Source organism: Denticeps clupeoides, unplaced genomic scaffold, assembly GCF_900700375.1.
Source record: "Denticeps clupeoides unplaced genomic scaffold, fDenClu1.1, whole genome shotgun sequence".
NCBI lineage: Eukaryota > Metazoa > Chordata > Actinopteri > Clupeiformes > Denticipitidae > Denticeps > Denticeps clupeoides.
Window position 1 is genome coordinate 180,001 of NW_021629982.1, and position 16,978 is coordinate 196,978.

Consider the following 16,978-nt stretch of genomic DNA (forward strand, 5'->3'; position numbering starts at 1 on the left):
CTGAGCTATTTCCATTTTTTATTATTTTTTTGTGTGATTTCTGTTGTGTGAGATCTTATTAATGCCAAACTTTGTATGAATAGATGAGGCCTCAAAATGAGTTAAATGGGGAATCTGCTTGTTTACTGATCACTGAACCTTCTTCCATTACGCAGATAACAGAAAGATCATCTTTGGAAAATATAAATGAAAAAAGAGAATGTTTTAGGTTTGGGTTCGGATATAAGTCAACAGCAGCATGATCCAGAGATCAAAAGACAGCGGTGATTGTGGTTCAAGAGTTGCTACGCCCACTCATCTCATGTGCTCCACTCTTTCTATTCAAGTTGACATGAAAAGGACCCTCTTTTGTTTGGTACCTGAAAGATGACCATGGTACACTGGTCTGATCCAAACAATTCTGCTCATACAGGCATGCAACATCATAAGGTGTTGCTTATTGTTGCACCTGTGTGGACTGCTAACAAATAGGCAAGAAAGAGCTGAAACGTGATGAGAGGTTTTGCTGACGTTGGAGTCCGTGTATTTATCTGCTGAAGGAAAGTACAGAACCAGTTAGGTGAGGTTCTCCCCAGTTCATTATCTAGTTCCTTTATAAAGACTTTGTGTTGAATTGCATGATTTGAATTCATATCATTCAAATAATAAGTCACAACACACACTCACACACAACTGTCCTTTTACTGGTTACATGATGAGAATTTCATTGTTTAGTCACTGCTGTGTGAAATGTTATATTCACTTTGTGACTACAGCCATAGACAGGTTTCCAACATTAAGAAGTTGGGGGAAGGGTGCATGCAGGGGAAAAAAGGCCGGAATACTCCTCAACATGTAAAGGCATTGCCTTGCAGTAAATGAGCCAGATGCGCCCTCTGCTGGGCATTATTTTACTACATCTGGATTCAAACGCATGCACCTTCTCAGTTCTGAAGTATTTTGATTGTTCCTCCTCACTTCACTTTGGATAAAAACATATTCCAATCAAATGTAATGTCATATGATATGAAGCAGTAATATTCATAACCTGACGCATAATCATCCTCTCAATACAACAAACTGGTGCCTAAATTACACTTGGTGGCTTAGCTAGAGCCTACAGGATCTTTAGGAACTCATTATAAAACTGACCAAACTTCATTCACTTCACAGTTGTTGGCACAGTTTTATTGATCAGTAACATTCACACAAATATACATTGTAATAACAATCTATTTCAACATATTTCTATAGTTAGGTATATATTACAGTAATATGGATATAGAGCATCTTTTCATGTCTGTAGACTTGTGAATGTGTTTTTCACCATTAGAAACTGGGATTCTCTGTGGGATCGCTTCAATTTCGCTCTCCTGTTCTGGAACCAAATCTAAATAAGAAAAAGCAATCTGTGATGCAAGCTGTTCATAAATGATATTAAATAGCAGTGACACAGCTTCATGTACAACCATTACCTTTATAATAATGCCATTTACCAGACGCCCTTATCCAGAGCGCCTAATAATCAGTAGTTACAGGGACAGTCCCCCCCTGGAGACACTCAGGGTTAAGTGTCTTGCTCAGGGACACAATGGTAGTAAGTGGGATTTGAACCCGGGTTTTTGTATTTTGATAATTCTATTGATTATAAAGTTTACTAGAACAAATGTGATTTTGGCTACTAATTACTTGCCTTTGTATGCACAATATACGGACTTTTCATTTAGACTGTATTCATTATGTTCACTGTAGACGTAATATAATGTCCCATTACCTGTATTCTGTCTTCATCTAGATGAAGCCTTTGGGCAAGTTCTTCTCGTAAATCTATGCCAGGATATGAATTCACTTGGAAAATGCTCTCAAGGACCTCAATCTAAAACCAAAGAGGCAGGTTAGAACATTTCATCCAGAATCGTAATTTTTGTGTTTGGATGAGATGAATGCTGCGTAATGTATTAAGATGTATTTTACATGGTAAGATTCTGTACGGGTCACCAGGGGTCAGGGGTGTGCGTAAATGAAATCAGATCTTCACGCTAATAAGATTTAAGGCAGCAGTAAAATGAAGGCTTTGTGAATAGAACTCTGCAATTGTAGGTTTGCTTTTACCTGCATGCCTGTGAACGCGGTCCTGGGCCGTCGTCCCACGTACCAGTTCAGTGGTGGCAGCTGCTGGATGGGCCCTTCCGCCTTGACCTCTTGACCCTTGCTGCTCGGCAGGCCTTTTGATTGTGAATCTGAAACAGTCCCGACAGAGCACATTTATGGGCTTGCAGGATGGGGAGCTGATCGTGCTGGAAGGCCGCAAGCTCCCACCTGTCCAGGGCCGGTACGGCTTCACCTGGCCCGGCTGCTCCTGTCGGTCCAGACCCAGGATGCGGTCGATGGTGAACTCCGCCCTGCTCGCTCCTCCACGCCCGGCCATCGCGGCTGCATGGCCGTGCGCGGCTCCGGCGCCTTTTAATGGAAGCGCGGCCCCGCGGGAGCGCGCTTTGCATGTGAATGCGCGCTCACGACTCGGGACTCAAGGTGAATTGGCGGCTATTCAGGCCCATTATACGGAGCCGCCAAGGTAGAACATTCCTGACAAGCCGTCAGCGGCTCGGGAGCCGCGGTTGCCAGGGTGGCGCTTTTCACGCCAAATCAAACTATTTCACAGTAAAAGTGCAGAGAAATATCAAATGGAACCAGAAAATGTTGGCATCTTGCTATGCTTTGAAGCAAAATTCTTTTCCTTTTTCTTAGACTTGAATCAATTGACTGACACATTATGCAAAAGCAGAATACAAATAACTGTTTCAGTATCAGGTGATTATATCCACCAGAGAATACTGACAGACCACAGATCATTCCTGGAGCAGTGGTGGCCTAGAGGATCAGAAAGTCGCCGGTTTGAAGGCACCGTCCCCACACACTGCTCCCCAAGCGCCTGTCATGCTGTCCACTGCTCACTCAGGATGATGGTTAAATGCAGCGGACACATTTCACTGTGTTCACAATCTGACACATGGTGGAAAGGGAAAAATGCCTTAGACCACCAAAAAGGGACATTTTTGTGATAACTTGTTTCTGTATAAATGTGTGTATGTTTACAATTCTGCAGCTGCAATATAAGTTGAATTGTTGTTCAGGACAAAATAATCATGATCATATTCTTTGGATGGTCTTTGACCATCCCCACCATTCCCACCAAAACTGGTGGTGGGAGCCCAGTGCTTTGGGATTTTTTTGAGTCCATTAACCAGGGAACCTAATCTCAGTAAAAAAAAAAAAAGCAATACATGAAGACTCAACAGGAACATCAGGCAGTGTGCAGGGCAACCGGTGGACATTTCAGCACGACAACGACCCAAAACACAGAGCAAATGTGAGCAGACAAAAACATGAACGTTTTGCAGAGACCCAGCCTGAATCCTGACTTGAGTTTAATTGAGAATAAAGATGAGGGTTAGGGAATGGACCCTCCAACCTGAAAGTCTTACTGGAGATGAATGGGCAAAAATACCCATGCAGAAAAGCAGGTCTGCAATCATAGGAAGGTTGGATTGCTGTAATATTCAACAAAGAATTTCTAATGATAATTGCGAATCGTATATATATTTTTTGACGTGACGCTTTTTGCTCAAATGTTAATAAAAGCTGAGATAGTTTTATATCTTTTGGAAGACGCCTGTGTCATTTCCATCAAAAAACTTGCTGGTTGATTAAAAGTAAGTTTCCGAGGGGAATGAATAGTTCTGGTTATGATGTATTTGTATAATGCCAGTGACGTCACGCGGCGGAAACCGGCCAGGATCTGGCAACCCAGCTCGGCCCGCATTATGAAGAAGCAGTGAAGTAGCGCGTAATCCCGTTTAGGTGATTCTCTGCCATTGACATTTAAAACAATCATAATAATAAGCCTGTAATACTATTAAGGTAATCCTTCTTGTCATGCAGATCAGGCTGCATGGAGGTGGCGCTGTGCGCACTAAACCACCTGCTTTCTTTTCCCATGCAAACAAACGGGACTAATTATCCTCTCATTTAAATGCAAAATACCAGTACGTAATTACAGCAGAAACACGGGATATGAATAAATCACATCATTTATCACGGGAGAAGCAGAAGGATTCATACTCCTCCGAATACGAATACCCCAGACAAATTCGACTTTTGGTCGACTTTTCTACCTTGCACTTGCAGTGGAGTTTACATCACGTTATTTCCCAGGGAAATTTGACTTGATTAAAAACAACAAGTGGAAATATAACTCTTTTTCATGATGTGCATGATGTGTACGTCTACATGTTGAGTTCAGGCCATGTAGGACACGCAGTTCCTTTCCCCATTTGCGGTGGTGCGCAAACTGGTGATCAAATTGATTTCCTTTTTTTCAGCGCTCTGATGATGAATCACCAGTTTAAAGAAGAATTTCTGAAGACCCTTTCGTTGTGTTCCCCACTACGCTTTGCACATATTGAAGGAAAACTACCAGTCACTGTGGTTTTCTTTCAAACCACAGACAACATGGCACCACAAAGCTTTAAATATTTGAATGAATTGGGAGTTTATGTATTTTATGAAAAAATTATGTTCAAAGAAACTTCTTAAACCTTAAAATTAGCAATTTGTAGTGTCAACAAAATGTCACAGCAGCTTGATGAACATGGCATTAATGTACATTTATTGTTCGATTGAGAATGTTTCTGAGGAGCCACAAATCAAAAACATGACTGATTTATACAGTATAGATTTGCCAGTAAGGTTTATTCTAATGAGAACTGTTTTCAAGTAATCAGAAGTTTATCAGGTAACAGTCTTTCCTTTGTTTTCCATGGCTTATTACTCTTGTGCTTATTCTGATGAAATATGGCTGGAATTTAATGGCAGGATTCACTGGATGTTCACACACACAATGAGGTGACTTACTGTTCTGTAGAAAAAATGATCTGGCATTACTTGAGCATTGTTTAAGTGAATAATCCTTAGATTAATGATCACTCATAAAAAAACATTTATTATTAATAAAAACAATAATTAAGCAATTATACACAACAGGTATTGCTGTATCAATACAGGCATTGGCAAGCTGTAATCTCAAATATCAAGTTGACCAGCATACCAGGCCCATTTGTTACAGCACCACCATGAGTTTATTATTGTAATTACTGTGAATAAGGCAGAATATTAAAAAATTTCATGAGATACTGTCACACCCAAAATTCAGAATCAGAATCAAAACACCTTTTCCAAATTAACTGTGCTATAATAAAAATACAAATAACTTACACAAGTGATGCTTCCTTAACTGTGGGATGCTGTAAATCCCAGACGCGTCAAAAAATGAATGACAATGGATCTGAACGCACAAACAGGACTCAGATCACATGCAAGAGGATGTTAAAGTGAAGAAAGTAAAGAGTATAGCACATTTATGTACATCATTAATACAAGTCCTAGGTCTGCCTCCCTCTGCAACGTCTTCAGAAAATTAAATTGTGTCATTAGTGTTAGTGGATAATTGCATGCTGTAGTGAAATCTATTATACAAATAAAATTCATGTCTGAATAACTGTGAGGATAAAAAATTATGTTTTGCTTTCATAGTTCCCAGAATCAGCTCCTTCTGTTCTTCTGAATCCATGTATTTCTTTGAAGAAAAGCTGTCACTGAGAGATCTGGTGAGTTTTTATTTCTAATTTAGCAAGACGGATGGATAGAAGCTGCATCCAGGAGTTATACTCAGGCCTCAGATTCCCCCTTTCTATTCCCCTCCTCTCCAGTGTCACTCTCCTCTGACTGGCTGTTGCTAAGCACCAGGAACTGTCCATCTGCTGCGGGTTGGTTGGGTCTGCTGGAAGCAGCTATCAGACGACTCTGTTCCTCCAAGTCCTGTTGGGTTTCATGGAGTTATTAACACTAATCTACAAAACACAATATTATCCCAAAAATCTGCCCGATTTGTATAGAAATACATCTACATGTACACAAGAAGATTTCTTTTCATGTACACAAAAATATCTCTCATAGAGCCTAACGCCAGGCATTGTAATGAATATAAGAGAATAAATATATATTTATTGGTGTACAAAGTAACATTCTTGGTAGAATTATTACTAACTAGTAGCTACTTCCTCTAGTCAACAGAAATTTGGGTGTGTCCAAGAAGGAGAACCTAAACTGTTCTAATCTCTTCACAGACCAAACCAAGGAAACAGTTGCTATGAATATAATTTAGCATTCACTCATATTTCATATGGATGTCACAGCATTTTTGTACCATTCTGCATATTTCAAAGAGCATATACTAGAGCTGTTAATTGCATACGTCTATTATTGCATGTCGCTATGCAGTTTAGAACATTTTACATTACAATCATCTCTCAGCAGTGTAAGAAAAAACCAGCGAGAGACGACAGTTTGACTCAGAAGACATTTCAGAAATCCAAAGGAGGACTGGACATGTTTCATTTGTTCCAAAATAAAAGTACTTATGCAGTACACCTCAGGTGGCTTTTTGTGTTATTTACATGGCTTCTTCATTCATGTGTTAACCATTATAATTATCTATAGATTTATGGCACACCACCTGCACCAATTTTTTCAGTATATCATCAATCCACGGTCAAACTACGAAAAGCCTTTTTGGCAGGAAAAAGTGTGATTAAAAAGAAAACGTGGTATGTTAAATTGATTTAAATGTTCAACAGCCTTAGTATATACATAACAGTACATACAAAGTACAGTAAATTACATAATAACAGTCTGGTTTGGTTATATACTGCAGGTGCACTTCTCACTGTACCTTTTCAATTTCTTTCTGCTTGTTCAGCTCTTCCTGCTGCTTAACTTTGGCTTTGTCCAACTCTTTCTGTTTCTCTGTTGCTTTCCGATCCTTTGAAGAAAAATACAGCATGTTTGTATGTAATCTCACTTATTACGCAGTGAAGTTACCATTATGAATCATGATCAGAAACAGGACATTATGAGACCATACTACTTTCAGTATCGCTAAATTAATTTATGTATTAATCTTCCAAGAAAACACATAATAAATCAGAACAGTGCCACAGTACATCTGAAGGTCAGTACATGTCATTTTAAAGACCCCAAAAGACTTACCACTTCAGAGTGAAAAGCTATCTGTTTAGCCAGTCCCACGCTGTCACAGATCTAACAGATCAAGAAGACAAATCATGATAATCTTTCATGAGCAGTTCACGAACACAGTAACATGCAACTATCAAGATATTGAGACATTTTTGTTATGTGGACTGGGTTCAGTAGTGGGAAGGTCACAAGCAGGGCAGAAACTATACATATGGGCAAAAAACAATGGTCTAATTAGGAAGCAGGTCTTTAAAAGTGCCATGTTTAAAAAGTTTCCTTTAATACTTGTTTAACATATCGGCTGACTGAAAAACCAATATCATGCCAAAAGACATCATGCATCAAGTGTCCCCCCAGATTCTAACCTGCTACCAGATGAGTGAAAACGGAACATATGAGTTCATATTGAGAGTAGTCTTACCTTTTCTCCATCAATGTTGGACTTAAAGACATAGCAGACAGTGACTGGGCGGCTGTCCACCCTGTCTTCAGCTGTGTGAAGCACAAAGCCAAAGAGACGCTTGTTCTCCTGATGTGAGGCACACAGCACCACACTGGAGAGGGGGAACTGGGCAAGGAAGATTGGGAGGAGGGTTAGAAGAGATTTTATTCTGTACTTATTCAGAACAGGACCAAATAAAAAGTCAAATAACACCAATTTGCAGTCAAAGTGTGTTGACCTACTCTCAATCGGGTCACTTGTGTCTGAGGATCAATAAGCCTGGACAAAAAACAGGGAAAACAGTGAGACACAAGGAGCAGTTCGGTTGGCTGAGGGTGACAGAGGGCTCTCACTTCAAGCAGTCACATGTGACCAGCAGATGGGACTCGGTCATACGGAAGATGTTGTGGATGGCTCTGGCTGCCAGGATCTGCCTCATGGTCTCATATATGACGTCTTCACTGTCCATCGCCCGGACCTCCATGGAGCCCAGGAAACGCACAATGAAGAGTTGGTGCAGAATAGACTCTGGATGGGCAGAGGAGAAATCTCAGCAACAACCTAGAACACCAACCTACCAAACACTGGCTTCTGTCTCCTGTGTATTTACCATCACAGTCCTCTGACTGTCTCTCCCCAGACTCGCCAAATGGGTTGGTCCTTCTTTTAGAAACGTTAGAGAAAGACAGTGAATGTCTTGACCACATATACCGCAGCCTATTTACATGCCAAGTTGGTGCAGAACACAAACCTCCCATGTGCTGAACTTTTGGCCTGTCCGCTGTTTTCTTCCATCACTGGGGAAATAATGTCAAACTGGATGGGTGTGTCAGGTGCCACCAGTGAATCAAGGGACAGTGAAGAGAGACCAGGAGGCTCAGAGCCCACTGAGCTCTGGCTGCTGGTGCGACCCGATTTGGGTCGACTTTGCCTGAGGGGAGAGATGGAAAAATCGAAAAGAATAATCACCTACGAATAATAGCCAAAAATGAATAACCTTTAATGTTATTCTTGACAAACTTTGCTGCATTCTAGACAAAAAAGCATCCAAAGGCTTCCAGTACAGGAATTTTTATGATAATACACTGATATGTCACATATGTATTAGAGTTTGTGTGTGAGAGAGGAGGGAGGAAGATCACTAATACACACTCACATGCTTGGCCTCAAACTTTCATGCCTCTGATGGAAAGAAGGTGATGGTGTCACAGCCTCCAAAGCTGATTGGTTGACTCTGGCAGCAGTCTCCTGCCATTGGAGAAATGGTGTGGCAGTGTGAGCACAATGTGAATTTCGCACTCCTCCTGTGACTAGGCTGCCAGTTCACACTCACCTCAGGATTTTCACTCAGGTAAATCCTCTTTGAAATGTTGTTTACAGTTGCAATCCACTAAAGGAAAGAGACGTTAATACAAGCACTCATTACTGACTAGAATTCATGAGGAAAAAGGATCCTTTCCTTGTATATCTCATCACTGGTCACCAAAAGGATTTTACCTCCTCACAGTCCTTTCTGCTTTCTGCCTGCAGAATGACCACCCTGAAACAGACAGAAGAATTCTCTTCATTTCTGCCTAAATATTTGGCTACTGCCTTCTATACAATTCTATACAAAATCATGCATTTTTGGAGTAACTGTACATTTAAATCCTATAAATCATACCACAACCACAACCAGAAGACCCAGGTTCAATTCCCACTTACTACCATTGTGTCCCTGAGCAAGACACTTAACTCTAATTTGCTCCAGGACGGGACTGTCCCTGTAACTACTAATTGTAAGTTGCTCTGGATAAGGGCGTCTGGTAAATGCTGTAAATATAAATGTAACTAGCAGATCATTAGCAGATCCTCCTACAGATGCTCAACTGTACTGAGATCTGTCAAAGTAGCACCCACATAAATACAGGTTTCCCAGCAGAACCAACAGTTCCTCCCCTGATTTCTTCCCACAGTTAATCCTAGGTTAGCAGCTCACAAGCACCAAGCACCCACAGATCAGGCTGCTTCCTTCCACTCAGTTCTGACGTCTACTCTAGCTTTGTGAGGAACTGAGCCTAGTTCTGCCTGAAAACATGAAGCTCATGCTCTAGATAGTTCTGTTGATCCTTTTCTAATCAATTTAGACCAAGTAAAGACTGTTTAAAGACCAATTCTAGACAGAAATCAAATGGCAAATCTCATTTACTTCTTTCCATCAAATGATGTGATCTGGAAGCAGAAGCGGCGATCCTCACAGTCTACGGCCATGACGGAGCAGTTGTCCAGATCCATCACCAGCCCCCCAGCCACATCACCCCGAGCCTGGCTCATCAGATTTCCCCCCTGGGTGAAGAAGTAATGCCGGTCCCACGTGGACGACACAAGGCCTGTTTTACTGGAACACACCAGCCTCACTGTGACTAAGACAACTTTCAAAATGGTTCAGTACAAGTACAGTATCAGATCACATGATTAAAGACATTATTTAGTAAATAGCAAAAAAGTCTAATAATGGTCATCTGATAAATATGACACTCATTTTAGTCTTTTTTCTTGTATTCCTGTTACTTAGAGGTAAGAGGGTTGGATTAGTGAGTGTAATACATTTCAGGTTGCTTGGACATATTTACTTGATCCCACATGGCAGCAACCACAGTCTAGCTTTTCCTGCTCTACTGCTGTTGTCAGAGTATGCTGACACAATCACGTCACCTTCACTTTCGAGTCACATCTATGCTCGACCTTGGGCGTGCCTGCCATGGAGGGAGCACAGCATCACAGCGGGGCCAACATGACCGCCTGGCTGGAGCTAGCCACCATTTCAGTTAGTGACGTACCCACACTGTAGTTAACTGACCCCTCCACTGCACACGGAGTTGGAAGGTAAAGCTAGAAATAAGCAGAATGATTCTCCTGCCAAGCTGACGTCATTGTGGACAAAATGTTTATATGACATTAGTTGTGTCTGGATATGACTATTGTAGAAAAATGTGCAGAATATTGTAGGAAATAGTATTTTTATGTAGTATTAATATAATATAGTTATTTTATCTGGATTCTTTAGGCTTCAGTCCAGTTGCTCTCAAACCAAGTTTTTGATCAAAAATCAGATTTTTTCCCCATATCACCCAGCTCTAATAGATACTATTTCATATTTCCACCTAATTTTATGTCATGTCCTTAGTACAAAGTTATCAACTTTCATGAAATGATAAAAACGCATCAAAATACTCTTGTTATACATAATAGACTCAGTTCTAATTAAAGTGAAGGTTGTCCTTCAGTCATTACTTGCGAATGTTGAGGTAGCCGGCCTTGCGGGTCAGGTTGCGGTCAATGGGGATCTTGCTGGGGTCAGGGTCAGGCATGTAGAGCAGGTCACTGGCCTGTTCCACGTCCTGGATGGTTTGCTGCATTACGTCTACCTCTGTGTCCATTTCCTGGCGCACACTTCACACATACACATAAATACTCATTTACATTATAACACATAGATACACTTTATCATGTATTTTCATGATTTTATGATATATTCATCTGTTCCATTTAACAAAGCACCAGTAGACTATGCTCTATCTTAACCAGATTAGCCAAATCCTAAATTCTGAAGTATCGTACGAGCAGCATAAAATTATAGTGTAAAAGCAATTCCAATTCTGATGTTGCTCAGAAAATCTTCATCAATAACACGTATCATTATAAACAATATGCATATTATAGTGTTTAATGCATCTTTTACCTACAGAACGTTTGTAAAAAAAAAAAAAACCCTCTGAGCAGAATAGCGCCTGTACTTGTATGGAGTGCTGGATGAGACTCTACACTGAACAGCCCAGAATATCATTTACACGTTACAACAGTAACTGATAGCTTTACTGTTACTTTACTCTTTACTGTTAGTGCTAGCTACAGACTTTTACTCCCATCCGTTTCTGTTAGTGTCATGGTGATGTTGCGTATGCTTACTCTTTGCAAATCTGCGCTTAAACCACTTATTATTTACTCTTTGCGTCACCACGTGTTTCATCATGGGAATTAAACTCAATTGCATAAGGGGCCAAAATTTATGGGATTGCATTCGGCAAGGCAATCTGGATTGAGTTCAGGTCCGGTGACTGTGGAGGTCAGGTCTCCACTTTTTGTTAAGTTCATAACTCCACATGTGTTCATTCATAGTTTTGATGCCTTCAGTGAGAATCTACCAGCGTAAATGGTCATGAAGATAAAGACAACACATTGAATGAGAAGGTGTCCAAACTTTTGGCCTGTACTATAGATCATAAACAACATGCTGATGAAAGACAGATATACAGATATATTTACAGCCCGAATTGAAATTGAATAAAATGAAAAAAGAAATTGATGACATATAAAATATAGTTAATATATTCACAACAGAACATAGAATACATAACAAGTGTTCAAACTGAGAAATAAATCCACTAAATGTGCTCATTTCAAATGTGCAACTTGGGGTAATACAGTAGATTTGATACAGGATTTGATGGTAACACTTACTTCTGGACACTTGTGCCAATGTTGGTGAGAAAGTCTTCCCATTGCTGTGTTAGGTTTTCCGAACCCAGCTTGAAAAAATTGATCTGAAAATGCGTATAAGGGGAAGGACCAATCAACCCAAAAAACATAACCTTCTACTCTGGCTGACAAAACGGAATTACATTAAAGCATTAACAAATTTGCTTGAAAATGGCATCATTGCCATTTATTAATTACAGCACACTTATTTTAACTTGGATTTAACCTTATAATACCAATCAGACGAATGATTTTGAGCACATTGTGGTCAGGTGAAGAGAGTAACATTGATTGTGTCAGAAGCAGAAAACTCAGGCGTGAGTGTAAGGAGTTGAGTGACCTTGACAAAGGCCAAACCGGAAAAACAAGCCTGATTAAAGGAGGTTCCCCCATACAGGCTGTAAATGATCCACTACAGATGCCAGATACCATGGTACACCATCAGAGGTCTAGTAAAGTCAGGGCTGTTCTGTCCTATGCAATATTCATGGGTGCTCATTAACTGGGGTATGTGACAACATAGTAACACTATTAAATATTGTACTGATATCAATGTGACCGTGGCAAGTTTAATGATGCAACCTAATCCCTTCTTTTCTCACACAATACACACGAAAAACTCTAGAAATATAATATACTAGTGTGCTGAACCTGTGCCTGCATGTAGCCCAGTAGTGGCTCCAGCAAAGCAATTTTTTTCTTGTACTGGAGAGTGTTGAGGGCAGTGAAGTAGTGCATCATGGTCTGGTGTTGTTTCTTCCTGGAGGTGTACACATCCTCCATCACCTCGGACTTCACCTGGGGAACACACCTGCTATCTTTAGCACGGTATCCAGACTAGACCCCATCCAACACAATCTTCAGCGAAGAGAAAGGCTGGTGGAAGAGGACTGACCTTCTCATTGTCCCTCCTCTTGGACAGACGACTATATCTATTTATGGCCACATCATGGTCTAAATGGACAAATAAGACACAGCAAACAAGTTGATTTTCTATGGTTACAAAGCAAACCTGAACTGGACTCAGAAGACATGGGCCTTTTCTTTAGCTCAGCTCACCATTGCTCGATATCTGAAACACCTCCTTGAGAGTAAGAATTTCTGTGAAAAGAAACAGCAGATGATCAAACACACAATCCTTATTACAAACCAGATTCCAAAAAAGTTGGGACACTAAACAAATTATAAATAAAAACTGAATGTAATGATGTGGATATTTGATTTGTAATAGACCGTAGATGACAGATCAAACATTTAATCCGAGTAAATGTATCATTTTAATGGAAAATTATGTTGATTCAACATTTCACAGTGTCAACAAATCCCCAAAAAGTTGGGACAAGTAGCAATAAGAGGCTGGAAAAAGTACATTTGAGCATAACGAAGAGCTGGAAGACCAATTAACACTAATTAGGAAGACTAATTAACACTATGAACCAGAAGACCTGGGTTCGAATCCCACTTACTACCATTGTGTCCCTGAGCAAGACACTTAACCCTAAGTTGCTCCAGGGGGACTGTCCCTGTAACTGCTGATTGTAAGTCGCTCTGGATAAGGGCATCTGATAAATGCTGTAAATGTAAATGTAAATTGGCAACATGATTGGGTATAAAAAGAGCTTCTCAGAGAGGCAGAGTCTCTCAGAAGCCAAGATGGGTAGAGCATCACCAATTCCCACAATGTTGTGCAGAAAAATAGTGGAGCAATATCAGAAAGGTGTTACCCAGCGAAAAATTGCAAAGACCTTCCATCTATCATCATCAACTGTGCATAACATCATCCGAAGATTCAGAGAATCTGGAACAATCTCTGTGCATAAAGGTCAAGGCCGTAAAACCATACTCTCCGGGCCCTTAAAAGACACTGCACCACAACCAGGAATGCTACTGTAAAGGAAATCAGGAATACTTCCAGAAACCATTATCACAATCCACGTTGCCAGTTGAAACTCTACAGTGGAAAGAAGAAGCCATTTCTAAGCAAGATCCACAAGCTCACATGTTTTCACTGGGTCAGGGATCATTTAAAATGGAGTGTGGCAAAATGGAAGACTGTTCTGTGGTCAGACGAGTCACGATTCGAAGTTCTTTTTGGAAATCTGGGACGCCATGTCATCCAGACCAAAGAGGACAAGGACAACCCAAGTTGTTATCAACCCTCAGTTCAGAAGCCTGTATCTATGATGGTATGGGGTTGCATGAGTGCGTGTGGCATGGGCAGCTTGCATGTATGGAAAGGCACCATCGATGCAGAAAAATATATTCAGGTGCACCCATACAGACATCATCTCTTTCAGGGAAGATAATGCCAGACCACATTCTGCATCAATCCCAACATCATGGCTGCGTAGGAGAAGGATCTGGGTACTGAAATGGCCAGTCTGCAGTCCAGATCTTTCGCCTATAGAGAACATTTGGCGCATCATAAAGAGGAAGGTGCGACAAAGAAGACGATTAAACAGTTAGAGGCCTGTATTAGAAAAGAATTGGAGAACATTCCTATTTCTAAACTTGAGAAACTGGTCCCCTCGGTCCCCAGACGTCTGTTGAGTGTTGTAAGAAGAAGGGGAGATGCCACACAGTGGTGAAAATGGCCTTGTCCCAACTTTTTGGGGATTTGTTGACACCATGAAATTCTGAATCAACATATTTTTCCCTTAAAATGATACATTTTCTCCGTTTAAACTTTTGCTCCGTGATTAATGTTCTATTCTGAGTAAAATATTAGAAGTTGGCACCTCCACATCATTGCATTCAGTTTTTAGTCCCGATTTGTATAGTGTCCCAACTTTTTGGGAATCCGGTTTGTAGATGAGTATAAAAGAGCCCACTTTGTAACCAGGCCTTGCCTTTCAAGTCCCGCTCTTTAAACTGTGTGATGGGAAAGACCATGGCGTCTGCAAGCTGGGTGGAGAGAACCGCATGGCACGAGCTGAGCTGTGAGTAACGGCACAGAGAAAAAGTGCATTAGGCATCATTATCATTTTATTTAGAGTGACTTACAGTCAGTAGTTTCAGGGACAGGGACAATGGTCGTAGGCGGAGTTTTTGTGGTCCTCTGGTTGCCACAACTACTATCACCACCAAAGAAATGATACCTTTTTCTGAGAACAGGTGAATCCCCCTAAAGCCTCACCTCATCAATGACTTTGGCAAAATGCTGAAGAGTGGAGCTCATCACCTCATCATCACCCCTTAGAGGAAAGTGCTAGAAGAAACAGAAACCATAACCAAATTGAAAAAAATACAGATATTGTGCAAGCCTTCCACACAACAAAGATTTCACTACCACTTATTTAAACCAAAGCTCTATTCACACTGTAAGAACAACACATTCTGTGTAAGTGCTAGGAATAGGAATACATCTGTACCTGTATCTCATACTCCTTTAACAGTTTGGATGTGAGATGGGTGGCTGTGCTCAGCTCATTCTGCAGGGAGATGATGATGATGATGATGAGGACGATAAGAACGCAAAGCTGTTAAATATTCATCTTCTACACACTTTCAATGTTGTGTGTGCGTCGCTTACTGCTTAGCTGAACGGAATACCAACTTGTTGAAGAACTACCAAAACACTTCAACATATTAATAAAACCAGAACAACAATAATAAGGCATGCAGTATACTTTTATGTGTGTGTATATATATATAGGTGGAATAGAATGGTGCAGGAGAGGAATAGTATTGCTCTCTTTTCCGTACTTTTATCACACTGACTGCTGCTGACCATTAAAAAAAGCACAATTTCTGTGCTGTGACCGGACAAAGAGCAGAATGCAATCAGCCTACGGCCCCAAACTCCTCTTAAATCATCCGCTTTTTGGCTGTACCTGCGCATGGTAGATCCTCTGCATGGCCTGGAAGAGCTGCTGGCAGTAGCTGGATATTGCTGCAGTGTCTTCCTCGAACACACCCAGCAGTGAGCGCGTCTGCGGACGAAAAGCGCGTTTTAAAAAGCTGCTCTGGCTCCCAGCCAGGGGGACATGGGCGTCCCCGTTCTCCAGCGGTCCCCTGTCCCGCGTCCACAGACATGGCTGCTCATCATCTCGGAGCATTTGGAGGGTTGCTGGATCCCAACACATCATAATAAACCCACTTACCTGTGGACTGTCCTCCAGAGTCTCCTCTATCGGCAGCTTATCAATTCCGGGCATCTTTGCAATTTAATTAAATTCGGGAAAATTATAATTCTGAGCAAAAGATGAACGATAAACGTAATGACAGTGTTATTCCCGACAAATCAACACCCCGCACGGATCCTCCCACAAACGCGGATATTCCGCATTCTGGACGGGTCCGATTGGGCCAAAATGCTGTGACGTCATGTAAAAGCTGGCAGGCCCGCTGCAACGGCGGCCATTTTGGCTCTTTAAGACAAGTGATGCATTATGGGACTGGCTGTAGAGCCGTGCGCAGCCGCAGCTGTCAACATGGCGGCGGATTATTGAAGATGAAATATTATCTGAAATAAATACATTTGCGTTTTCTTTGATCGTACTTATTGTTAACGCTTATACACTGTTTTATAAGGAAGCCTGTGTATACTGGATAATTTAATTGGCTATTTTATTATTACTACTTTTATTACTTTTAAATAAACAAAACAATGCAGAAAATCCTAATGGTCAATTAATCAATCAAAAAAGTTTAAATAAAAAAAAACTATCCAACTATCCTTGATTCAAATGAGCAACTGCTTGGGGTCTGTAAGTAAGACGAACCACCGTATTTTACACCACTTAATTTGGCCAGGTTTAAAGTTCGACGTGGTTAAATACTGTCGGTAAACGCTGTCAAGTAGCAGGAAAACCAAATGAGGTGATTCCCGCAAGACTATCAACATCTCAGTTAAAGATGAAGGACCGTTATGACCGTAAGGCTGTGAGTCGGGAGTTCCAGCCTGGTGAAAAAGTGCTTGTGCTCTTGCCTGTTGTAGGATCT

At 41.0% G+C, this 16,978-nt stretch overlaps 2 protein-coding genes across 4 annotated transcripts; both read right to left on the reverse strand.

Annotated features, from left to right (window-relative positions):
* Positions 1-1,140: 1,140 nt before the first annotated feature.
* hesx1 (HESX homeobox 1) lies at positions 1,141-2,588 on the reverse strand. 2 transcript variants are annotated; one of them, XM_028967255.1, is made up of 4 exons: positions 2,299-2,588; positions 2,092-2,204; positions 1,754-1,855; positions 1,141-1,369 (listed from the first exon to the last, which is right to left on the reverse strand). In XM_028967255.1, exons 1-4 carry the CDS (start codon positions 2,405-2,407, stop codon positions 1,274-1,276), a joined length of 420 nt encoding a protein of 139 aa, XP_028823088.1. In that variant the 5' UTR covers positions 2,408-2,588; the 3' UTR covers positions 1,141-1,273. The 2 variants fall into 2 exon arrangements, with proteins under 2 accessions (XP_028823088.1, XP_028823087.1); XM_028967254.1 differs by having other exon boundaries at positions 2,092-2,219.
* Positions 2,589-4,958: 2,370 nt separating this feature from the next.
* On the reverse strand, positions 4,959-16,321 carry appl1 (adaptor protein, phosphotyrosine interaction, PH domain and leucine zipper containing 1). Of its 2 annotated transcripts, none has more exons than XM_028967258.1 (22): positions 16,138-16,321; positions 15,868-15,966; positions 15,406-15,465; positions 15,171-15,242; positions 14,884-14,971; positions 13,094-13,135; positions 12,930-12,988; positions 12,686-12,832; positions 12,017-12,099; positions 10,790-10,948; positions 9,705-9,893; positions 9,014-9,056; positions 8,850-8,906; positions 8,673-8,764; positions 8,268-8,447; positions 8,127-8,176; positions 7,870-8,044; positions 7,759-7,795; positions 7,496-7,642; positions 7,087-7,137; positions 6,770-6,859; positions 4,959-5,856 (listed from the first exon to the last, which is right to left on the reverse strand). In XM_028967258.1, exons 1-22 carry the CDS (start codon positions 16,189-16,191, stop codon positions 5,707-5,709), a joined length of 2,124 nt encoding a protein of 707 aa, XP_028823091.1. In that variant the 5' UTR covers positions 16,192-16,321; the 3' UTR covers positions 4,959-5,706. The 2 variants fall into 2 exon arrangements, with proteins under 2 accessions (XP_028823091.1, XP_028823089.1); XM_028967256.1 differs by having other exon boundaries at positions 8,127-8,179.
* Between the last annotated feature and the right edge of the window lie 657 nt (positions 16,322-16,978).